We start from the raw sequence: 25,674 nt of genomic DNA, 5'->3' as shown, positions 1-25,674 counted from the left end.
TGACACCTGTGAGCATAATTCAACATTTTCACTCCCAATCTAACAGAAGAAAAGGGGTCCCCTATGCTTAGCTTTATTCTGGTAAATATTGACAGTTCCTCCCGGGAGAGTCTTAATTCCTATGTCACCATCTCTGGGCTTCCCTTCTAAGCTAACATATTTGACAGACAGCCTACCTCTCCCAACAATCCTTAATAGTTATCTTCCTCCCACAGTGCTTCTCAACCCTGCCTCCATACCAGGATTGCCTACACAAAGACCTATTTTAACTTCTCCTGGACGAAGCAGGGAATCCAGTATTAGTAAACTGTTCTCCCTCCTTTCAGGAAACCTCTACAACTCATATTTGCACACCACAAAACTCATCAGCTACAGTAGACAGACAATTCAGTAATTTTAGTATATTCATATATAGAAGTATATAACTATCACCATAAGCAATTTTAGAATATTTTCATCATCCCCCAAAGTAAGCCCTATCTTGAGAAATACTTCCCTATTTAGAACTCACAATGCATATAAATGGAATAAAACAATGGTCTTTTGTGATTGGTTCCTTTCTTTTAGTGTAATGCTTTTGAGGTTCATTTATCTGAGGTAGATTTAAGACTTTATTATATTTTATACCTTACCTCATTTTATGTATCCATCAATCAATCAGTGAGCATTTGGGCTGCTTTCAAGGTTTTCACTGTTATGAAAAATGTTGCCAAGAACATCTACACGCAAGTTTCACATGAATGTTTACATTTCTCTTAAGTATATATCTCAGAGCAGAGCTGCTGGATTAAATCAGAATTCTGCTAAGTCTTTTGAGGAACTCAGACCTTATTCCAAAGAAGTCCCACCATTTTACATCCCATCAGCAATCTACAGTTCCCATCTCCTCACCTTTATGATTATACTGTCAGTCTCCCTTTTATGGCTGTTATAAAAAATTATTAAAATGCAAGATTAAATCTTGTATCTCTTCATTCCTATACCCAGTTTAACAATTCACAGGGCATGCTCACTCCTGCCCAGGCTATACTATCTACCTTCCTCCACCCCTCCAATTACTTTGAGGTATATTATAGTAAAATCAAGGTATTTTCCAATTGTTTCATAATTTGAAAATCTGTGTTTGTCTGAATGAGTGCCAGATACAACCTTGAAGACAACTGGCATGCTTTCTAAATACTTTTTCTTTATAGGTTTTCCCCTCTGTCTCATTTTTTCCTTCTAGTTTCTTTGTAGAAGAGTTTAGGTGTGCCTGTAAAACAATGTAACTCAAAAAAAATTTTTTAATTATATTTATTTTAGCTGTTCAGACACACCAGAAGGGGGTATCGGATCCCATTACAGATGGTTGTGAGCCACCATGTGGTTGCTGGGATTTGAACTCAGGACCTCTGGAAAAGCAGTCAGTGCTCTTAACTGCTGAACCATTTCTCCAACCTGTAACTCAAATTTAATCATATGGGTCAGGTCACCTGACCTGGGAAAATGCTGGGCTTGATTCAACAAACTCTGGGATAGAGCCTGATACTCTTCACTTCAAAAAGCCTTGTGGGTGACAGGTTACTGATATAAAGAGTTCACTCAAAGCAACAGACATAAACTCAAAGCAAGTACTGAAGGTCTGATTAGATGCAGGCGCCACTGGTCTGATGCTATGCTCTAGTCACATTTCTATCAAGAGGTATGGAATGTCTGCAGACACTGATGCCTACTGCTTAGACTCAGCTGTTTCTCGTGGGCTTACATACTAGATATACTTCTACCCTTATAAATCCTATGATTGAACATGTGATCACCCTGAACAGTAAGCTGGCTCTCCAGTATTCTCCAATGTGAATGATTGCTGTTTTGGCATCATTAAAAACTGAAACATATTTGATGTTGTAACCTACTAGATTCTTAACCATTTTTTTTTTTAAGATTTCTTTCTATTTTATGTGTATGGGTGTTTACCTGCGTGTATATCTATGTACCACATGTGTACATGATGCTGTGGAGGTCAGAAGGTGTTGGATACCCTGACACTAGAGTTATTGATGGTTATGAGCTGCTGCCATGTGGGTGTGAGGTTCTCTAGAAGAGCAGCTCTTAAGTGCTGAGCTACCTCTCCAATCTCCTCTGCATTTCTTACCCTTCTGGTGCCCAAATGATCTCACCTTTAGCCAGTAGAAGCCTCTTTGTGTTTGTTTCTAAGTTTTAAAGTTTAATTTCGTTTCATTTTTATTTTGATATGGGGTGTGTGTGTGTGTGTGTGTGTGTGTGTGTGTGCATGTTTGTATGTGTGTATGTTTGTAAGTATGTGCGTTGTGTTTTGGCTTTTGGCTTATGGTGTTGAAGATAAAACCTGAGGGCTTACACACATTAAACTTCTATTCAACATGTATCAGCACTGCCTTCTGAGTTCTTTCTGAAATGACTCCATGAAGTCTTTATAACTGCCATTTGACATGGCAAGTTTCAGGTGTGTCTTAAACAGAGTTCAGGGATCAGCCAACTCTCCAAAGAACCCTAGTTACCTTTAAAGAACTTCATAGATAATTCTCTGGGAAACCAGGATTGCTGTATGGTTCCTAGGCCTCTTCGAAAAAGCAGAGCAAGAAATGTAGTTTTTCATGTTGCTTTAGGTTTCTTGTGACAAATTACAACATAAGTTAACATTACTGCTTTCAATTCAAATTCAGGAACATTGAATTTCAGGCTTACTTCAGATGTTCTATCTCCTTTTTCTGTCACAAATATCTCATCACTATAAATAATAATGTATTTTAACCTACACAATATATAAGCTTCCAGAAAACAGTAATAGCCTTCTACCAGTAACAACATGTTAAATACTAAATAACAAATTAAAATATAAAGATATTATCATCAACTGATAATCATTTAGTTTGTTTTATTTTCCATTTTAGCAATTTTTTTCAACTTAAACTTTATTTGATAAATATGCTAAATATTTACACCCCACTCCAAAGTCAAGTCTATTAAAGAGTCCCTGTCATCTTCACCATATTCCTCTCTTTGGGGCTCTGCTGACACTGCACTAGTGTCCCTCTCAAGGAATTCAATTTCCAAAAGGTACCAAAGCTCCACTGCAAATAAATCTTTCCTATCCACACCAGCTGTGGTGGTCCCAATGAGAATGGTCTCTACAGGCTCACATATTTGAATGCTTGCTCCCCAGTTACTGTTTGGGAAGGATTAAGAGCTGTGGCCTTGTTGGAGGGTGGGTTTTAAGGTTTCAAAAACCCACATCAAGCCCATCTCTTTCTGCCTGTTTCCTTCGGATCTGAATGTAAGCTGTCACAGCTCCCACTCCATGCCTGCCCCAATTCAGTGGGTCCTCCTTTTATACTTGGCCGTCCTCATGGTATTGTCTGACTGCAATAGTCAGACTCTACATCAGTCAACCCACATCCCACATTCCAACCATCTCATCAGATTTTCACAGCTGATCAGACTGAGCCACAATATTTCCCAATCATGCCAACCCAGGTACCAGATAACTAGAGACAGTTCCTGTACCCCAGAGCCTACTAGAATGCCCCACCCCCTAACTATATTTTTATATAGTTATATAACTATATATTTAATATATATATAATATAACTATATAGTTAATATATATATAATATAACTATATAGTTAATATAATATAACTATATTAACTAACCATATTTTCCTTCCTTCTACAGAAACCACAATGAAAGCCCCTGCCCTTGCTGTCTCTTGATTGAGTTTGGGCTACAATCCCAAAAGACATAATCCTATACAACCATAACCTTAAATAGCAAAATCTCAAAAGATCAAAATACAAAAAGTATAATTCTAGAAAAAATAATCTTAAAGATGTAAAGAATAGGCTGGAGAGATGGCTCAGAGGTTAAGAGCACTGAATGTTGTTCCAGAGGTCCTGAGCTCAATTCCCAGCAACCACATGGTGGCTCACAAGCATCTGTAATGAGATCTGATGCCCTCTTCTGGTGTGTCTTAAGACAGTGTACTCATATAAATAAAATAAATAAATTGATCTTTAAAAAAATGTAAAGAATATTTATTGGAGTCAGACATAATGAGGTACACACCTATAATCCCAGCATTTGGGAGGTAGACAGGAGAATCAGAAGTTCAACGTCATCCCCCTTTATAGAGCCTGAGGTCTGTCTAGACTACTTGAGACCCTGTCTCAAAACAAGCACAAAAGGCATTTACTTGTCTGTGGGGTACGTGTATGTGTGTTGAACCCAGTGGGTTTTGCTGCTGTTGTTTTGTTTCTTAAGACAGGGTCTCTCGGGGGCTGGAGAGATGGCTCAGTGGTTAAGAGCACTGACTGCTCTTCCAGAGGTCCTGAGTTCGATTCCCAGCAACCACATGGTGGCTCACAACCATCTGTAATAAGATCTGGTGCCCTTTTCTGATGTGTCTGAAGACAGCTACAGTGTATTCATATAAAATAAAAATAAATAATTCTTAAAAAAAAAAAAAAAAAGACAGGGTCTCTCGGTTATGTAGCCCTGGCTGTCCTGAAACAAGCCTAGAGTTCTGAGATACTAAGCAAGTGCTCTACCAACAAGCTATGTTTCAAGCCCATCTCAACCCCCCACCTGCACATGTGTGCATGTGAGTGTGTTTATGAGTGTGTGTGTGTATGTGTAACAGTTTTGGTCTGGGGCTTAGGCTGCCCTGGAACTCACTGTGTAGAATGAGGATGGATGTCTGCCTGAGACTAAAGGTGTACACTATCACACCCAGCTAGCTTGTCTTTTAAGTGGAGTCATTTGAGAAACATATAACATTTCATGGGTGGCTTTATAAAATATTATGGATAGGCTATATTCAAATATTTTTACAAGTGTAAACAAATATACCACAACTCTGTGGGTGGACTGAATAAGAATGGCCCCCATAGGTTCATACTGAATGCTTAGTCATTATGGGATGGCACTATTTGAAAAGGATTAGGAGTTGTAGTCTTGGTGAAGGAAGTGTGTCACTGAGGGTGGCTTTGAGACGTTCACACTGACCAAGTCCTTTCCCTCTGCCTAGCTTTGGGATCATGAATGTAAAGCGCTCAGCTGTTTCTCCAGTGCTATGCTGCTCCCATCGCGACATTAAGGACTCAGCCTCTAAAACTGTAAGCCAGCCTCCAGTTAAATGTTCTCTTTTATAAAAGAATTGCTTTGTCAGGTTGGGTGTGGTGGTGCACACCTTGATTTCACGATCTGAGGCAGAGGCAAGTAGATTTCTGAGTTCAAGGCCAGCCTGGTCTAGAGAAAGTTTCAAGACAGCCAAGGCTACACAGAAAAACTCTTGGGGTTGAGAGAAGAGAGAGTTGCCTTGGTCATGGTATCTGCTCACAGCAATAAAACAGTGACTAAGATCAACCATAAGGACAAAAGTTGTAAGGGAAACCTTGTTCATAAATAGATAAAAAAGGCAAACTGTATAAGGATATAAAGCCCTGAGTTCAATACACAAATATCCAATAAAAGTCTTTTATTCATGTATCATTATGATTGGCAGTTGGCATACCCAGCTATGTTTGTTGTTTGCTTGAGACATGGTTTCTCTGTGTAGCCGTGTACTGCAGCTTTGTAACTGCAGTCATATAAAACAGCATGATGGAGAACCTTCTTTTTCTGCTAGTTTTTAAAATGTACTCTTGATATATATCAACATAAGCACACCCTATTATGTCTTCCATGCTTGTGTTGATCTGAATACAGATTTAAGTCCAATCTGTGCCACGGTCGTACAAAACCACAAAATTTGGCAGAAATAATATCAGCAATCAAACCAGCACCATTGCCTAAGTACCTTTCGTCGTACTGTGCACGTGGTTATTTTTGAGGCAACAGCAGCTGCTGGGTACTTCAGGAAAATGTGGCTTTCATTTATTAAAACCTCCTGGACTCTCATCATCTGGAAGGAATGTGCATGCTGACGGGCAGTGACTTTTTTAGGTGACGTTTCCATTATCACTGCATGACCAGTCCTTTCTGCAGAGCCCATCCTTGTACCCTCCCATGCTGAAGCCTTTCTGACCACCAGAATTACAGTTTGCAGAGCTTTGGATTTCAAGGTTTCAGCATGTGAGATGATGGCATTCTGCAAGAGCTCTTGTATTTTGGATCAGTCCATTAATTTCAGCAAAAAGGGCTAGTTGTTGTTTTTGTTAATGTCTATTTTTTTTCAATGTATGTTGGTATTTTGCTTGCAAATGTTTGTGTACCTTGTGCATTTATAGTGCCAGTGGAGGCAAAAGAGGGCACCAGATTCTCTAGAAATGCAGTTAACAGATGGTTGTGAGTTACCATATAGTTGTTGGGAACTGAACCCAGGTCCTCAAAAGAGCAGCCAGTGCTCTTAACCACTGAACTGTCTCTCCAGGCTTGGATGCTGGGATTTTAACAGAGTTTTTGTTGAATGTATAGATCAACATGGGTGATACCTTAATATTAACCCTCTCAAGCAACTAACATAGGATGTCTTTTATCTGCTTTCTTAAATAGAAGAAAAAAAACCACTACATACCTACCCCACCGACCCTTTTGTGGTTGATGTTGTTATACTAGGGACCAATGCAGGAACTTCATATGCTAGCCATGCATGCTACTACTGAACTACATTTCAGTCCAGGACTTTAGACACTTTTCTCTACCTTGAAATGTTTACTTAATAACCTGTCCTCGAGTCACTCCATATGGTATATATGATTATTCTTTGGTACTACTATAAAGTATCCAAGTATACAAACCATGCACATCTATTCAGCTAGTATCCTTAAGACAGACATTTATGAGTTCCTACTTCTACAATGTCAAATAATGCCACAATGACCCTTTATGCACAGACATTTCATATTTCTGTTACTAGGTCTTTAAGATGGATCCCTAAAAACAGAATTACTAGATCAATGTTAATAGCGACTTCCTACTTAAGTATCACAGCACTACATCTTCACCAGTAACATGTGAAAGCACATCCAGTGTCCAAATAACTTTGACATATGCTAGAATAAAAAACCCCAGGATTGAAAAGTCAGCTCTTTAGCCAGGGGTGGCAGTCCTGGCTTATAATCCTAGCCCAGGAGAGGCTAAGATAAGGAAGCAAGAATTCCAGGCAAACTTAAATTACATATACATATTTAGTTACAGGCTAGCCTAGGCAACATAAATAGTGTGATTATTGAAATTAGAGGAGAATGCCCATCTAAGAGGCATCTACAAGAACTAAGTCACATAGCTTACATGTTGGCTATGCAGAAATACTGGTGAAGAAGAGGGAAGGACAGAGAAAGATCTCTAGATAGAGATGGTTATACCAGAAACTTTTCATAGGATGGGCAGGAGTTCTACCACAAAGCTACACCTCTAACCCAACATTCAGCTCTGAAGGAAGGCCCTTGCCTTCTATCAGCCTAAATCCTAACAGTGTAGACAAACAATCCCACAATCAGAAAGCCACAGAAGCTGGAGTCACATTCCAGAGACCCAAAAGAGTAAAAGACGTAAAAGTTGTTTCCAGTACATACAAGGTTTAGGAAAAAGAAGCAAAAGAATTCAAACTACATCTACAATTCACTCATAAAAAAACTTTTAAGTAACATTTCAAACATGAACATCAATCCCTACCTCTCCCAGTTCTCAAGCTTTCACAATAAGTCAGGAGGGTGACTAACAATTCTCTGAGAACAGAAATTACCTTATGACAAATGCCAAGAGAGATTTTTAAATTAATTTATTTTTTGTTTTATATGCACTGGTTGTTTTGCCTACATGTGTGTCTGTATGAGAGTGTTAGATCTCCTAGAACTGAAGTTACAGACAGTTGTGTGTCATGTGGTTGCTGGGAATTGAACTCGGGTCCTCTTGAAGAACAGCCAGTGCTTTTAACTGCTGAGCCATCTCTCCAGCCCATGCCAAAAGGGATTTTTATTGACCCAATTGAATATAACTCTACTTGTCCATTACTGCCTGACCTTCCTTAGAGAGTGGAGATGAAGGTGCTTTTACAGGGCTGATTTCGCATTAACAATGACACTGTACCAAACACAGAGTGGCCAAAAAGACAGCTTAGTAAAATTATCAAAGCAAATGATTATTTACTATGCAGCTTTGGCCAAATTCTGTTAGATATGCTCCGCATGATATGGAGAAAACTGTAAAAAATTACACAAATTAATGACATTAGTTAACTTATAGGATAAAGTTAGGGCAAGAGAGTGGTCACTATCTTTTTCTTTGTACATCTGTAGGTTGTTTGGCTTCTGTTTTAATGGAAAAATCCACTGACCTACTTCTGCTGAGAAATGTGGGCAGACAAGTGATGATGGCCAATCACAGACACTGATAATATTCTGTATTTTAATGGAAATATACACGTGAGTGTTTATTTACTCTATCGCTCACACAAGGAGCTCATGAGATTTTTCTATAAGAAATGAACAGTAAACATTAATTTTCAGTTTGCCATATAATCTGTGGCAAAAAAAAAAAGTTACACAGACAGTATATAAAATATATAAAACAAGTAAATGTGGCGATGTTCCCATAAGATGTAGTAGGCAGTGGGCTCATGGGCACAGTCTTCAAACCCCTGCTTTATAGATGCCAGTCATACTCTTTATGTATGGTAGGGGAGAAAAATCCAAAATTTTAAAAGATCAAGTACACATACAAAATTGCTATCAAATTTGTTCCCGACAGCTAGAAGCGTTGGCACACACCTGTAACCCTAGCTATTCAGTAGGCCAAGGGAGGAGAGTGGCATGTTTTAGGCCAGCTGGAAACAGTAAGACTGCATTAAAAAAAAAAATCTGTTCTCTTAAAAATAAAAATGCATGTAGTACAGGCAAAACACCTATACACATAGAATAACATTTTAAAAATTAAAATTAAAAATTTCATTAAGTCCTATTCAGTTCTCTTCTCTGCCCTTATCCAGCACGCACTAAAATATCCACCACATCATACTTTGTGTCTCTGCCTATCAAGAAAATGGAAAAATACAGTCATCAGACTCTGGTTTCTTTTTAAATACCTGCCCCACCCTCTATCCAGTCTTTCAATGTTCCAATTCCCAGCCTCCCTAAAATAATGAACTTAAGGTAGAAGGGATGGGGAAGAATGGAAATTTACAAGAAACAGAATATGACTGATAATTGTTACCAAGAAAACATCTTCCCTTTTTGCACTTAATGGGCTGTAAAGCTGATGCAATTAAATTATAACTATAGCAACTCAGTGGGTATCCATGGCCTTTTCCTCCTTCGGCATCCTTGCACAAGCAAAAGCTGTCTGCTTAAAATCAAGGAAACTGTAGGCAGCCAGAAACAGAAGTTTGGGGCCTACAAGGAAGGCAAATTAGCAGAAATATCTACAGGGTGTTGGGGACCACTGTAGGTCAGCTATTGGCAGCTACAAGGCTGGATAGTTTAAAAAGACAAAAACAAGATACAGGCAGTGTAGCAAACGCCTTTTACCCCAGCACTGGAGAAGCAGAGGCAGGCTGATATCTATAAGTTCGAGGCCAGTCTGGTACACACAGCAAGTTCTAAGGCAACCAAGGGTTGTCCATAGCATACTACTGACTGCATGGGGCAGCTAAACGCTCACTTTTTCACCATCACTTAGAAGCAGAATGCAGCCTTCCCACACTACTCTGACATTTACCAAGTACCTAAAACAGACAATACCCTTGAATTAACACCAGTCTTTCTCAAGTTCACAGAATGAAGACATTTTCCTTAATTACACAGAATCCTAGCGACTTTCTGGACCCAACAAAATCTCAGTAGTAGATCTCCCTTCCTCTCTTTCTCCAGGACCCTTTCAGAAATACAGTAACACTGGTGCTGGAGTCAGCCTTACTTGGTTTGAATCTTGGCTCACCACTCACCTTCTGTATACTGAGAAAGGTACTGGCCCCTCCCTGAACCTTTGTTCTTCTATTAGAATATATAGATCACTGTCTTGATGCTGGCCATAATGACTAAGCAAAGACAATGCATGAGGAAGTTTCTGATACACAGTAAATAACCATTCAATTATATTTTTCACAGAAAGCAGTTTGGTTTTGATTTTTTTGTTGGGTTTGTGTTTTACCCAACTAAGATCCTCTGTAAGGATCCTGCTCAGGCCTGTTAATCAGCATTTTTCCTCAAAGCCTTGTTCTCCTGGGGCTGGCCCACATTTCTGTTTCTACAATCAGCTGGAGAGCACTATATTTCAAGGCCTTTCAGAGGCAGCCTCTGAGGTCACCAACAATAAGCAGACAGAATCATTCCTCACTTGGATAGCTTCTCCTTACTGACCAATCATCAATTTTTTCCAATTACCCTTAAAACTCTGTTCACCGCTGAGTGCTTTCTGGCTTTGGGTAGCACTTATGTGCATGACCCATATCTAGTAACACACTTACAAGGGCCATTTATGACTCAATAGCTCACAAACCCAAGCAGGAACTACAGAACAGAGCTCCCCCATCCTATGATACAGGTTCTCAGCTTGGTCAGACAAATAGACTGGAACTCTAAAACCCTAAAAAAAGAGAGGCACAGAAACAAAGCAAGGTTTGCTGATCTGTTTATAACTCTGAGGTCCTGACTATCTGGCTTGTGACTGTCACAGATGAGACTGATCTGCCCCCAAACTACCCAGTCCAACAGCACTTCCCCATGGGTACTCACGCTTTAACATCTGCTGTCTCCTGGGATGTGCGTGTGAGGGTACGGGAACGAAGGCGCTCACCCGCTTGCTGGATCTCCTGTAAATTTCGTTCTACATGTGGAAGCTCAGAGATGCCTTCAGTCTCAGCAGCAAGCTGTTCAGCTTGCTGAAGGAGCTCACCAAACCCCTCAGTATCCATTGGAGATGCAGATGCTACATGAAAGAAAAAAGACCCAAGTCAAGGGGGAGGGAGGCTTCATCTTTACTTCAATTTGTTACAAGATAATAAAACTCCAGGACTTTTTGTAAACTGAAAGGGGACAGTTTATCAACAAGCAAGACTTGTTCCTGAATATAGCCCAAGAACAAGCCTGACAGAGAAAATGAGTCAGGCTGTGAACAGATCATTTCTGTGAATATTGACAGCCCCAAGATTGATTTCACTACCAGAACAAATGCATGCATATTAAGCCACAGGCTAGAATTCCTGCCTTTTCCTGCAGACCCAACACAGAAAAGGAAATAAAAGCCATTGTGGCAAGCTCCAGGAAGCCTAAAGAAAATCCCTCTATACCTCCAATCTCTCCATATTTATCTTGAGAGAAAAGGGCATCACCACCCCTCCACCTGAAGAATGCCCCCATTAAAAAGGGATTGCCGTAGGGCCCTGATGGTACATGCCTTGAATCTCAGCATTCCCCAGGCAAATGAAGGAAGATCTCTCTGAGTTTGAGGTTAGCCCGGTTAATAGAGTGAGTTCCAGGACAGCCAGGGCCACACAGTGAGACCCTGTCTTGAAATATGCTGCACCCCAAAGAAAAGAACATGAAGGCACTACTGCAGCCTAAGGCCTTCCATCAGGATTTTCAGTGGTAACTCTAGACCACGGAACTCAGTTATGTGCCCACATAGGTCCTGCAGTGATCTGGCTGAACTGAGATCAGAGAAACACTAAGTGTCTTCTAACTAAACCCAGTCTTGCTTTATTCTAACACAACCATGTCTTCTTGAGCATAGAAGACATTCATTTTTATTATACACACTCTAGACTTGATTTACACGTTCTTCTAAGGCTACTGAAGTAATATCTGACTTGGTAATGCAACTAATGGTAATTATATTTATATAAATGATAACGATCTTTTAGCCCATGAACATAATTAATAAGGCCACCTGTTTCTCTAACAACTGATTTAGGCTGAACTCATGGGGAAACATCTGCTATTGCGACCAACATTCAATTCCTGAGGCCATATGGTGGAAGAAAAACTCACTCCAAAAACAATTCTGGCAAGTTTTCCTTTGACCTCCACATGTGGTGTGGCATGATTCCACACATACATACAAGCACACATACTGTTTAAATAAATGTTTAAAAGGAAAGAGAGGAGTTGGAGAGGCAGATGTTCGGTGGTTAAGAGCAGTGACTGCTCTTGCAGAGGACCTGGGCTTAATTCCCATCATCCACATGTCAGCCCACAACCAACTCCAGGTGCAGATCTGACACACTCTTCTGGCCTGAGGGCATTGCATGCATGTGGAGCACAGACACATATACAGGTAAAACACACATAAAATAAAAATATTTTACTTTCTTAAGGAAGTGCTAATAGCTCTGAGTGCCTCCAAAAAAGAAACTGGAAAGAGCATTACACTAGCAGCTTGACAGCACACCTAAAAGCTCTAGAACAAAAAGAAGCAAATACACCCAAGAGTAGAGAGCAGGAAATAATCAAACTCAGGCTGAAATCAACCAAGTAGAACAAAAAGAACTACACAAGGATCAACAAAACCAGGAGCTAGTTCTTTGAGAAAAATCAACAAGATAGATGTACTGGCTGGTTTTGTGTCAATTTGACACAAGCTGGAGTTATCAAAGAGAAAGGAGCCTCAGCTGAGGAAATGCTTCCATGAGATCCAACTGTAAGGCATTTTCTCAACTAGTGATCAAGGTGGGGAGGGCTCAGCCCATTGTGGGTGGTGCCATCCCTGGGCTGGTAGACCTGGGTTCTATAAGAAAGCAGGCTGAGCAAACCAGTAAGTAACATCCCTCCATGGCCTCTACATCAGCTCCTGCTTCCTGACCTGCTTAAGTTCCAGTCCTGACTTCCCTTGGTGATGAACAGCAATATGGAAGTATAAGCTGAATAATCTCTTTCCTCCCCAACTTGTTTCTTGGTCATGATGTTTTGTGCAGGAATAGAAACCCCAACTAAGACAATAGATTAAACCCTTAGCCAGACTAACTAGAGGGTACAGAGACAGCATTCAAATTAACAAAATCAGAAATAAAAAGGGAGAAATAACAACAGAAATTGAAGAAATTTTAAAATTTTCCTTCATTAGATCCTACTACTAAGGTCTATACTCAACAAAACTGGAAAACCTGGATGAAATGAACAATTTTCTAGACAGATACCAGGTACCAAAGTTAAATCAGGATCAGATAAACCATCCTAAACAGTCCCAAAACCCCTAAAGAAATAGAAGCAGTCATCAAAAGTCTTCCAACCAAAAAAAGCCCAGGATTTAGTACAGAATTCTATCAGACCATAAAGACCTAATACCAAAACTCTTCAAACTATTCCACAAAACAGAAACAGAAGGAACACTACCCAATTCCTTTTATGAAGCCACAATTACACTTATACCTAAACCACACAAAGACCCAACAAAGAAAGAAAACTTCAGACCAATTTCCCTTATGAATATCGATGTAAAAATACTCAATAAAATTCTTGCAAACTGAATCCAAGAACACATCAAAACGATCATCCACCATGATCAAGTAGGCTTCATCCCAGGGATACAGGTATGGTTCAATAAATGGAAATCCATCAACACAATACACTATATAAACAAACTCAAAGAAAATAAACCACATGATTATCTCATTAGATGCTAAGAAAGCATTTGACAAAATTCAACACCCTTTCGTGTTAAAAGTCTTAGAAAGACCAGGAATTCAAGACCCATACCTAAACAAGTAAAGCAATATACAACAAACCAATAATAGCCAACATCAAACTAAATGGAGAGAAACTTGAAGCAACCCCACTAAAATCAGAGACTAGACAAGGCTGCCCACTCTCCCCCTATCTATTCAATAGAGTAACTGAAGTCCTAGCCAGAGCAATTAGACAACAAAAGGAGATCAAAGGGATACAAATTGGAAAGGAAGAAGTCAAAATATCACTATTTGCAGATGACATGATAGTATACTTAAGTGACCCCAAAAATTCCACCAGAAAACTCCTACAGCTGATAAACAACTTCAGCAAAGTGGCTGGATATAAAATTAACTCAAACAAATCAGTAGCCTTCCTCTACTCAAAGGATAAACAGGCTGAAAAAGAAATTAGGAAAATTATACCCTTTACAATAGCCACAAATAATATAAAATACCTTGGAGTGATCCTAAGCAAGATCTGTCTGTATGACAAGAACTTCAAGTCTCTGAAGAAAGAAATCAAAGAACTCAGAACATGGAAACATCTCCCATGCTCGTGGATTGGCAGGATTAATATAGTAAAAATGGCCATCTTGACAAAAGCAATCTACAGATTCAATGCAATCCCCATCAAAAATTCCAACTCAATTCTTCATAGAGTTAGAAAGAGCAATTTACAAATTCATTTGCAATAACAAAAAATCCAGGATATCGGAAAGCTATTCTCAACAATAAAAGAACTTGTGATGGAATCACTACCCCTGACCTCAAGCTGTATTATAGAACAATAGTGATAAAAACTGTATGGTATTGGTACAGAGACAGAAAAGTAGATCAATGGAATAGAATGAAGATTCAGAAATGAACCCACACACCTATGGTCACTTGATCTTTGACAAAGGAGGAAAAAAATCATCCAGTGGAAAAAAAAGACAGCAATATCAACAAATGGTTCTAGTCCAACTGGCGGTCAGCATGTAGAAGAATGCAAATCAATCCATTCTTACCACCCTGTACAAAGCTCAAGTCCAAGTGGATCAAGGACCTCCACATAAAACCAGATACACTCAAGCTAATAGAAGAGAAAGTGGGGAAGAGCCTTGAACGCATGGGCACTGGGGAAATTTTCCTGAACACGACAAATGGGATCTCATAAAATTTCAAAGCTTTTAAGGCAAAGAACACTGTCATTAGGACAAAACAGCAACCAACAGAATGGGAAAATATCTTTGCCAATCCTACATCTGATAGATGGCTAATATCCAATATATACAAAGAACTCAAGAAGTAAGACTCCAGAGAATCAAATAACTCTATTAAAAAATGGGGGACAGAGCTAAATAAAGAATTCTTAACTAAGGAATATCAAATGGCTAAGAAATGTTTAGTCATCAGGGAAATGCAAATCAAAACAACCCTGAGATCCCACCTCACACCAGTCACACTTATTATAAATAAGGCTCCACTACGTTCAGAGCAGCCTTATTTATAATAGCCAGAAGCTGGAAAGAATCCAGATGTCCTTCAACAGAGGAATCAATACAGAAAATGTGCTACATTTATGCAATGGAGAACTACTCAGCTATTAAAAACAATGACTTCATGAAATTCTTAGGCAAATGGATGGAACCAGAAAATATCATCCTGAGTGAGGTAACCCAATCACAAAAAACTACACATGGTAGGTACTCACTGATAAGTGAATATTAGCCCAAAAGCTCTGATTACCCAAGATACAATTCACAGACCACATTAAGTTCAAGAAGAAGGAAGACCAAAGTGCAGATGCTTCAGTCCTTCTTAGAAGGGGGAACAAAAATATTTACAGGAGGAAATATGGAGACAATGTTTGAAGCAGAGACTGAAGGAAAGGCCATCCAGAGACTATCCCACCTGGAGATCCAGCCCATATAGAGCCACCAAACCCAGACAATATTGCTGATGCCAAGAAGTACATGCTGACAGGAGCCTGATATAGCTGTCTCCTGAGAGGCTCTGCCAGATCATGACAAATACTCATAGCCAACCATTGGACTGAGAACGGGGTCCCAAATGGAGGAACTAGAGAAAGGATTGAAGGAGCTGAAGGGGTTTGTAACTCCTTAAGAACAATAATACCAACCAACCAGAGCTCCCAGGGACTAAACCACTATCCAAATAGTATAAATGGATGGACCCATGACTCCAGCTGCATATATAGCAGAGGATGCCCTTGTTGGGCATCAATGGGAAGAGAAGCCCTTGATCCTGCCAAGGTTCGATGCCCCAGTGTAGGGGAATGTCAGGGTGAGGAGGTGGGAGGTAGTGTGGGGGGACCCTCATAGAAGCAGGGAGAGCAGGGGATGGGATGGGGAGGGTTATGGAGGGGAATCCGGGAAAGGGGATAACATTTGAAATGTAAATAAAATATATCCAATTTAAAAAATCTAAAAGAAAAAGAGAGAAAAAGAAAAATCTTGATGTATATAAGCAACTCAAAGAACAGAAGTTGTATGGCAACCTGATTTGGATTATTGGACAGGAAACAGGCATGAGCAACTGAAAAAAATTTGAATAACTCAAATCAACCAATATTAGTCAAATAGTTGACTCCATAGTTTACAGAGTTTACTACAGGTATGTATTGTAAAAACCTTTGAAAATTCTAGATAAAGAGGTCAAGGAAACTACCCTATTTTTGAAAACTTATGTTAAATCTCAGATGATTTCAAACTACTTAGTTGGAGTGTCTAGTACACAACTGTGAAATAGTTCTTAAAACCGTGTGCAAATTAAAACATATAAAATATGCTCAATTTATATAAAATACAGTGTTCAAAATAGGGCTCTTAATTTGAAGAAGGTTCTCAATTCATGTTTCTAGGGCCACCTATATGTTACTGCATATGTTACTGGCACATTCCTGACCTAAATTAACCTATCACTTCATTTCTACTACTGGAGCACTCCTCCCCAGTTTCAGCTGAATTTCAAGGCCAAGCTGTAAGATACTATTCTGAAAGGTTAACATGTGAGACTAAAGAAATGGCTCTGTGAGTAAGAGAACTCACTGCTCTTGTGGAGGATCTGAGTTTGTTTCCCAGGACTCTTGTTGGGCAGCCAACAACTGCCTGTAACTACAGCTCTAGGAAATCTGACATCCTCTTCTGGCCCACATGGGCGCATGTGTGCGAGTGCACACACACACACACACACACACACACACACACAAAGAGAGATCGAGAAAGCAAGAAAGTGAGAAAGTGGGGGGGGGGACAAATCAAATAAATAAATTGTGCCAGGTGTAGTGGCCTTTAGTCCCAGGGCTCAGGAGGCAGAAGCAGATGGATCCCTGATGCCAGACTGGTCTACAGAGAAACCCTGTCTCAAAAAAACTATAAATGAATGGATGGATTGCCAGATAGACAGAATGGCAGACAGATCTTTAAAACTATTAAAATTAAAATTGGAAGGACTAAAGTAGCAAGGTATACCTGTAATCCAGAACTAGGGAGACTAAGGCAGGACAGTGAGTACAATGCCAGTATAGGCTTCTACTTAGTGTGGCTCTGTCTATAATAAAAGCATTTTGAGTTTTGTGGGCACAGCTTTAAGCCCAGAATTCCTAAGACAGATACAGGCAGATCTCTGTGAGTTTGAGGCTAGGCTGGTGGGTTATAGGCCACCAGAGTTACAGTAAGACTCTGACTCAAAAAAGAAAAAAATAATGTTCTTACTTCGATGATCCTATGATCTAGATCTCTTTTACCCCACCTAGAATATACTTGGGAACCTTTCTAAGAAAGCTCTAAACTTCCTGTGAACTATGGATGAGCTACAGTGCAGAATGTTCTTCCCAGAAGGTAGCCTTCCCAAAAAAAAAAAAAAAAAAAATCCCACAAACTATGATTGATAAATGCACTTAAAAACAACATACCCTAGCATGTCAACATTATCTCTTTAAGAAAGGCAAAGGCCTTAGAGGAATATTCTTGGCTTTTTTCACATGACCAAAGATGGTAGACATGACATAACACCAGGGGTATTCCCTCATGGTACTTGTATTTGCTTAAGCTAACTGTAAATGTCACCTCCTGCTTTGCTTGCCTTAATAAAAAGTGAGAAGTGCTTTGTTTGAACCACTCTCAAGCTCAAAAGTCTGGAGTTCCCTGGTGTCCCTTTGGAATATACTCTTTGAACCTTGAGAGTTAATGGTGCTGGTAGGTTGGTAGATGCTGAGAAAATTAAAGAAAATAACTGATGTCCACAATCTCTTCTGTTTCTTCATGCTGCTTTGCATTCACCTGTCATTCAACGTCTAAACATGGTCCCCACAGGGGGGGAGGGGCATTAGCACTCTCAATGAGGTGGATCAAATACTTGTAGTCTGAATGTGAAATGCTCCAATAAAGGCCCACGTGTTTGAACACTTGGTGCCTGGTTGGTGGCTCTTGTTAAGGAACTTGTTCACCTTCACTGAGGACAAAGCCTTGAGGCTTTATAATCCAGCCTCACTTCCTGGATTATATTCACTCATTTCCTGGATGTGAATGCAATGCTCCAGTAACCTTGCTTTCCTGGATATGGAATGCAGTTCTGTCAGAGGGAGCCAATATCTTAGTTGGGGTTTCTATTGCTGTGAAGATACACCACGACCATAAGCAAGTTGGGAAGGAAAAGAGTTTGTTTGGCTTACATTTCCAGATCCCTGTAAATCACTGAAGGAAACCAGAACATGATCTTAAACATAGCAGGAATCAGGAGGCAGGAGCTGATGCAGAGGCCATGGAGGGGTACAACTTAATGGCTCGTTCTCTATGGTTTACTCAGCCAGCTTTCTTACAGAACCTAGGACCACCAAACCAGGGATGGCACCCGCACAACAGAACAGGTTCTCTCCTATCAATCACTAATTAAGAAAATACCTTCCTTATAGCTTGATCTTATGGAGACATTTTTTTCCCCGAAACTCTGATGACGGTAGCTTTGGCAAACTAATATAAAACTAACCAGGACACAGAATGAACTCTCTTTAAACCATTTCTTGTCAGGTTATTTGTTCACAACAAACAGAAAATTAACTAAAATAACCCCTACAGTTGCATATGTAGTAAAATGAACTCATTATAAAAATAGTGAAAATATAACCAGGTAATTTCAGTTCAGCTGCTATTAAAACATGTGAAGGGTTTTTTTTTTGTTTGTTTGTTCGTTTGTTTTTTGAGGAGGGGTTTGAGACAGGATTTCTCTGTTTAGCCTTGGCTGTCTTCAAACTTACTCTGTAGATGAAGTTGGCCTTGAACTCAGAGATCCACCTGCCTCTGATGGAACTAAAGCTTGTACTGAGGGTTGATCCTGTGAACTGTACATTCAGATGGTGATTTCTGTGCCCCAAGATCTAATTACAGTCAAGACACATGAATATTGAAGGATCTCCGAGATCAGACCAGTGTTGTGTAAAGAATGTTCCTCAGTTATCTCTGGTTAATAAAAGGTTGAACAGCCAATGACTGGGCAGAGGAAACAGAAAGACTGGACACCCCAGCCAGGGGTCCGAGGGAGAAGATCAAGGTAGAAAGATCAAGGTACAAAGTGTTCACCTTGAGGCAGGTGAGGGTACAGGAGAAGAAGAGCCACAAGACAGAAGAAGAAGATGGTCGCTTGGGCATAAGGAGGAGTTGCCAAGGGAGTTAGCTCTCCATGAAGACACAGCTACAGAAGAGCAGGCCAAGGAGAGACTAAATGCAAGTAACTCAGGGCGTGTGGCTGGGACGTAGCTAGAAAGCATAAAGGATTAGGAATATCTACTCAGTTACTGTGCTTAAAGCTTGTTGAATAAATCTATGGGTCTCTGTCTCAATTATTTTGTGAGCCAGCTGGGTAAGAAAAAAACTTCCACTTTTAATTTCATCCTATAGGCATACGCCACCACCACCACCGGGCTAAAGCATGTGTTTTAATTATGAACAAAACATGGTCATTTCCACATTCTTAAAGTAACCATGTTAAATATTCAAGCAAGCCAGAAAAGAATAGATATCTAAAAATTCCAACTACTAAGCGCTTCTAAAGCATTCTAAGTCAGTGTCTTCATAAAATGGCACCTTTGATATTCTAAGTGGCCTCTTAGATTTTCCTGCTTGTTCTATCAAAATGTACTCACCTGTTCCTTGTATTACTAGCTCATTGGTTTCTCTCCTTCTGCTTTTAAACACCATCCACAAGTAATTCTTTTTACCTAATAGGCCTTGTGACAACTTTCAAATTGGAGGTTCACTAAGTTCTTTAAAGACTACTGCCTAGAACATGGTTGGCACATGCCTATAATCCAAGCATTTGGAGGCAGCTGGATAAGGAATTCAAAGGCACCCTTGGCTATTGATTATCAACTTGAAAAGATATATAGTCATCTAGGATGGAAGTTTCTGGACATACTTCGAGGGATCATCTAGATTGGGTTAGTGTTTGGGGATGGCAGTGAAGAACTACCTACAGCGGGTTAATTAAAGTAGGAAGATCCAACCTAAATATGGGTGGTGCATTTCCTTGGGCTGAGACCCTGACTAAATAAAAAGAAGAAACCCAGCACAGTGCAAGTGCTCATTACTCTTCCTGACAGCAGGTGCACTGATGGGCCTCAGGTTCCTGCCACCATGCCTTCCCCTTCATGGATCATCAAGCTTTGAGCCAAAATACACCTTCTCCCCTTACATTGCTTTTGTCACAGTATTTTATCATAGGAGCCAGAAAAGTAACTAATATAGCTACAGTTTGAGGCCAACTTAAACTACATGGCACACTTTCTCAAAAGCAAAAAAGACCACTGGGCTATCCCAGTCATGGCTACAACTCTGTGGTTCTCTTGTTTCAAATTTGTTACTCCCAGAACACTTTCCAGAGACCAGAGTCTTCAGAGCCTCAAAAACTGACAATCAAAGGCAAGCACGAAAGGCCTCAGAGGCAGCCCTCTAAGGTCTGTCTGTCTCCTAGAAGCAAGGGAAAGGCAATGACTGTTTTAAGCTTTATGCCAGACTCTGTTACAACTCAGTATAGCCACTATAGTTTGACAGCAGCCATAGATAGCATGCAAGCAAACAAGCTTGTCTGCTCTCCAGAAAAAAAATAAAAGAAAGGTTGGGGATACAACTCTCTAACTAACAAGCAGTGTCCTGATTTTGATCCTCAGCACTTTTTTCTTTTTTTAACACAACTTTTTTTTTTTCCTGTGTACCTCTGGCTGTCCTGGACTTGCTTTGTAGACTAAGTTGGCTTCAAACTCAGAGATACACCTGCCTCAAACTCCTGAGTGCTGGGATTAAAAGCAAAAGACACCATACCCAGCTCCTCAGCTTTTTTTTAAAAAAAAAGATTTATTTATATAGTTTGCTCCAATGTTGCAATGTTTGGAGGTGATAGGACCTTTAAGGGGTTGAGCCTATGAGAAGCCCCTCCCTGTTCCCTACTTCCTCCAAGAGCCTGTCATGACACCTGCTATGAATTAACTTATTCTTAAAATACATAAATACCTATATGAATCCACTTCTGTTTATTCTACCACTATCACCCTACTCCAAGCCACTTACATATGCCTCATCCAAGATCACAGTAGCCTTCCTGTTCCTATACTGACCCCTCTGCTAGCCATATGTTCTCTACCTAGTAGTGGGAATTAGCCCTTGGAAACAAAGACTAGGAATGTGGGAATGCAGTTAAGTGGTACAATGTTTGCCTAGTATGCTCAAGGGCCTAGCTTTAGTTTTCAGAATGTATATATTATATATGGAGGTGGGCATAAAGGCTAGGCCTTCAATAATTCCCATTAGCTATAAACTCAAGTCCAGCCCAATGTGATGGTAATTGCTCACCTGTAATCCCAACTAACAAGAAAGCTGAGGCAGGAGGTCCTGGAGCATGCATGAGGTCTGTGTGTGCTGAGATCATCATCTGTCCATGAATCAACCCCTCCCCTTCAGCTCCCACTCTTCCCCATGACTATGTTCTTCAGCCATATGGCCTCCTGTTGCTTCTTCAAATATGCTATTCTCAGAGCTACCACTGTCCTCTGCAGTAACCACTTACTCTGCATCTACAGAGCATTTGTCCTCTAAATGTGGGCAAGGCCTATCCCCTTACTCAAATCAGGTCTCTGCTCAGGGGTCTCCTTTGAGAAGATGCTACTAAGACACTCTACCTAAAGGAGTCCCACCATTTCTACAGTTTATCCCCTGACAAGTGCATGTCAAAACTAGGTCTTCTAAGAGTGTCCTTGAGTCTGGCAAGATTGTGTTTTTTTTCACTGCATGAATTCCTAGTGCAATGAACAAAAAGTAACTAATACACCAAAGACGCTGGAAAATTACTGGAGGGAGAGGGATGAGGTTACTCCTTTAGTCAACCTTACAGACCAGCACAGGAATTCAGAAAAGAAATTTCTGGCAGTGTTTGAGGTTTTTCTGGTAGTCAACAACTATGTATTGGAGTTAGATTAAGCTACTATTTGAGTGCATTGGTGGAGTAGGTGTAAAGTGGTCTCTAGACTTTACAAACAGGGGGCTGGAGAGATGGCTCAGCAGTTAAGAGCACCAACTGCTTTTCCAGAGGTCCTGAGTTCAATTCCCAGCAACCACATGGTAGCTCGAAACCATCTGTAATGGAATCTGATGTCCTCTCTCTTCCGGTGTGTCTGACAGCTACAGTGTGCTCGAATACAAAAAAATAAATAAATCTTAAAAAAAAAATAAATTGTATTTAAAAAAAAAAGGAAAGAATTGTATAGACCTTACAAACAGGAGAGTGGTGACTGGGAAAAGTGCATTCAGCACAAGCATGAGGGTGTGAGTTTGAACCCCTAGTACCAATGTATAAAGCTGAATGTGGTGGCATCAATCTGACACCAACACTGAGGGAGGGATGGAGAGAGACTGGTAGATCTTGGCAGGCTCATTGGTAAGTCAGTCTAGCCAATCAGTAGGCTCCAGGTTCAGTGAGAGTTGCTGTCTCAAAAACTGACAAAAACACCCAACACTAACCTCTAGCCTCCTGACCTCTGACATTCACAAACACATGGGCACGCACCTCAGCGCCCACAACACACACAAAGTGTAAAGCTACAAAATACTTCAAGTCTTAGGTTATTTGAAACAGAGGATAGCTGGCTATAGAAGGCCATAATATAAGGCATTAAAAAAAAAAAAGACTCCTGCATCTCTAAATTCTGTCTTTCTCCAAACCAATAATTTCTAGCTGTCTATCTGATCTGATAGCTACTCCTGACTGATCTATGGGTGCCAGCAACAATTCTAGTTCCTCATCTTGGGTTCACCTAACAGTCAATTTAACAAATCATCTGTCTTCCCTCTCCCCTGAGCCCAGTCTATCTCCAAGTTTACTTCTCATACCTCACGAGTCACACCTTCACCTTTCCTCTGCTCTGACCCTCATGCCTTCCTCCCGATTACCTCAACAACCTAAAACTTCCCATTCCTTCTAATCCACTCTTCCTGTGGCCAAAGAGGCCATTCCAAAATAACTCACTTTGAACCCATCAGGGGCGCCTTCAACCTCAGGTTGTGATTGGCTTCATGAGGTGCTCTGTAGAACAGACAGTGCCATGCACCATCTTCAACTCTTCCCACCTTCCTTCCCCAGCTATACCCTGACAGTTCTCTACTCCTTAGGAAGCTTTGCTGTCTCCTCCCTTCATGCTCCTGTATATGTCAAGTATACACATCCCCACCAGTCACAGCAGCTCCTATGCATACTGCCAAGTCAGAGGGCCACTTAAACCTACCCAAAAGCCCTCCCTAATTATACTGAACCTTCTAGACATTCTTCCCTAGTGGAGTAATTGTGACCACTTCTCAAACATGTCTTTCTGTAGGAGAAGGTTCACACATATTTAACTCTGAATCCTGAACATCTTAGCTAAGGCTGGCACATAACAAACTAAAAAACATATCTGCTAATTAAAATGACCAAATGACCATAACAGATTTGAGCCCTCTTCCTGATTTTTACTCTGGTCACATACACCCACTTCTATATGCAACTACCTGATAGGCTCAGAAGTTAGAGATGGCTCAGCAGTTAAGAAAATGTACAGCTCTTTAGAGGACCCCAGTTCAGTTCCCAGCACCCACATCAGTGATTTACAACTGTCTGTAACTTAGCTCCAGGGAACCACTCTCATAGAAATATCCAAATACATAAAAGACATCCAACACACATGTGAGAGGGAGGGAGGGAGGAAGGGAGGAAAAGAGAGGAAAAGAGGATAAAGAGAGTCCAAACTCACCACAGCTCTAACAGTTCATATCTCGTGGGTTTTATAGTTATGTTTATTGTTTATGTATGTGATGTCTTCCCAAGAAACAAGCCTGTCTCATTCATCACCACATTTACAAGCCTAGGATGATACCATTAACATTCATTTACTTGATATCTATTGAGCACCTACTTTATTGTGTGCCAGACCTAGGTACTAGGCACTCATGTTCTACAGTGGGGAGACAAACAATACATAGTAAAACCTAAATGCTAAAAAAAAAAAAAAAAAAAAAAAAAAAAACTAAAACAGTGAAGACAAGGAGTGAGGAAAGATTCACTCTAAATGCTCCTCTAGTAAAGACTCCAAGAAAGAGAGCAGGCAAAACAGACATCCAACCTCAAGAACAAAGCCCTGAAGCTAAAGCATGTCCAGAAGTGGTAGAGGTGAGAGATGGGGGTAGCAGACTCTTAAAAGTGTGTGGGTCACATTATTTAAAAGTCTTGGGGAGCTAATATTGTTGTTGTTGTTGCTGTTATTAATATTACTATTGTTATTGTTGTTATTATCATTACTGTTATGATTACTAAAGCGCTGACCTTTGTTTGTGCAGAAAGTCATCTAGGGAGGTAGGGGTGGGGCAGGGTCTAAAGTAGACAAGGCTGGCTTCAACTCGCTTTGACAGTGACACCATGCCCCGCATGCTGTGATTTTATTTCAGAAGGGACCCAATATACCTGGGCATTCCTTACATAAGATAGGATACAGAGTACCCAGAAACTGGTGAGACAACCGGAGTGGCAACCATTAACATCCTGATGGATTATCCGATGAGTTGACAGGGGTTCGCTCGGTCGCCTCCCTTCACCCGGAAGAGCCATTCTCTAGAAGGACGCCCCCCACGACCCATAGAGGGCAGCCAGGCCCGGTGACGCCTGGCATCCGTGGGTGGGCGTGGCGACAGCGCGCCAGTGGGGAGGACCACGCTTAGAAGAGCCTAGTCACAGCACTCGCTGAGCTGTCGCCGGCCGGCGTGCCCACCTAACGCAAGAAAGGAAGAACGAGCCTCGTGGCTACGAACGCGGGATGGGATTCCAGCTAGGCTCGGGGTTCTGCTTCGAGGCCAGGCCCCGAACTCTGGCCGGGCCCAGAATCCGGGCCGCGTGGGCGCCCATGCCTCACACGCCTTACCTGACTCTGCCGCCTGCTCGCCGCCCGCCCCGGGATACTTCACTACGCCGCCGCCGCTTCTCGCGCCGCTCGCCCGCGCTTCCTGATTCGCTGAGGCGGCCAGCTCCCAGAAGACCCTGCGCGTTGCGCCGCCAAATGATCTTTATGGAGACCAGCGAGAGGACACGGATGTGGGCGGGGCGGGGGCGGAGCCAGAGGCGGAGCTAAGGCTACCAGTAAGTCAAGGGAGCTCCGCCCTGCTCCCGCCCATGCGGTTGGAGTTGACAGTACTTAAGGAAGCATTTCCGCAGTTCCCACAGCTGGACAAATCCAGAGAGCTCAGCTACTTGCTGTAGAGCTCCAGTCAAGTGCCTGGGCCTGTTCTAGGTGCTGGGGACACGGTGACTTCCACAGCAGATGAGATCCCTGACCTTAAGCAGTTCTCAGCGTGGCCAAAGAAACAAAATATAGTGAATGAATGAATGCAGGAGTAATTAGGAAAGCTAAGAACCGAAAAGCAAGCTGATTGAAGAAGAAATGGTTGGATGGCTAGGGAAGGATTCTCTCAAGAGACATTCTAACTAAAAGGTGGAAGTCAAAAACATGTTTTGGAGTTTTTAAGGGAAAAGCCTGTGTTTTGGCAG

At 41.0% G+C, this 25,674-nt stretch overlaps 1 protein-coding gene across 1 annotated transcript in view; it reads right to left on the bottom strand.

Annotated features, from left to right (window-relative positions):
• The window catches only part of NUP93 (nucleoporin 93), a 92,074-nt gene extending 66,959 nt beyond the window's left edge, over positions 1-25,115 (bottom strand). Inside the window, exons 1-2 of the mRNA XM_080937377.1 lie at positions 25,052-25,115; positions 10,688-10,880 (exon numbers count right to left, since the gene is read on the bottom strand). Of these exons, the coding sequence (XP_080793503.1) occupies positions 10,688-10,866 (179 nt within the window). The 5' untranslated portion in view covers positions 10,867-10,880; positions 25,052-25,115. The remainder of the gene's footprint in view (positions 1-10,687; positions 10,881-25,051) is intronic.
• Positions 25,116-25,674: the final 559 nt, after the last annotated feature.

This window comes from Micromys minutus, assembly GCF_963924665.1.
Source record: "Micromys minutus genome assembly, chromosome: 24".
Taxonomy (NCBI): Eukaryota; Metazoa; Chordata; class Mammalia; order Rodentia; family Muridae; genus Micromys; species Micromys minutus.
Note: the sequence above shows the minus strand (reverse complement) of the source record. Positions and strands in the feature narration are given on the sequence as shown.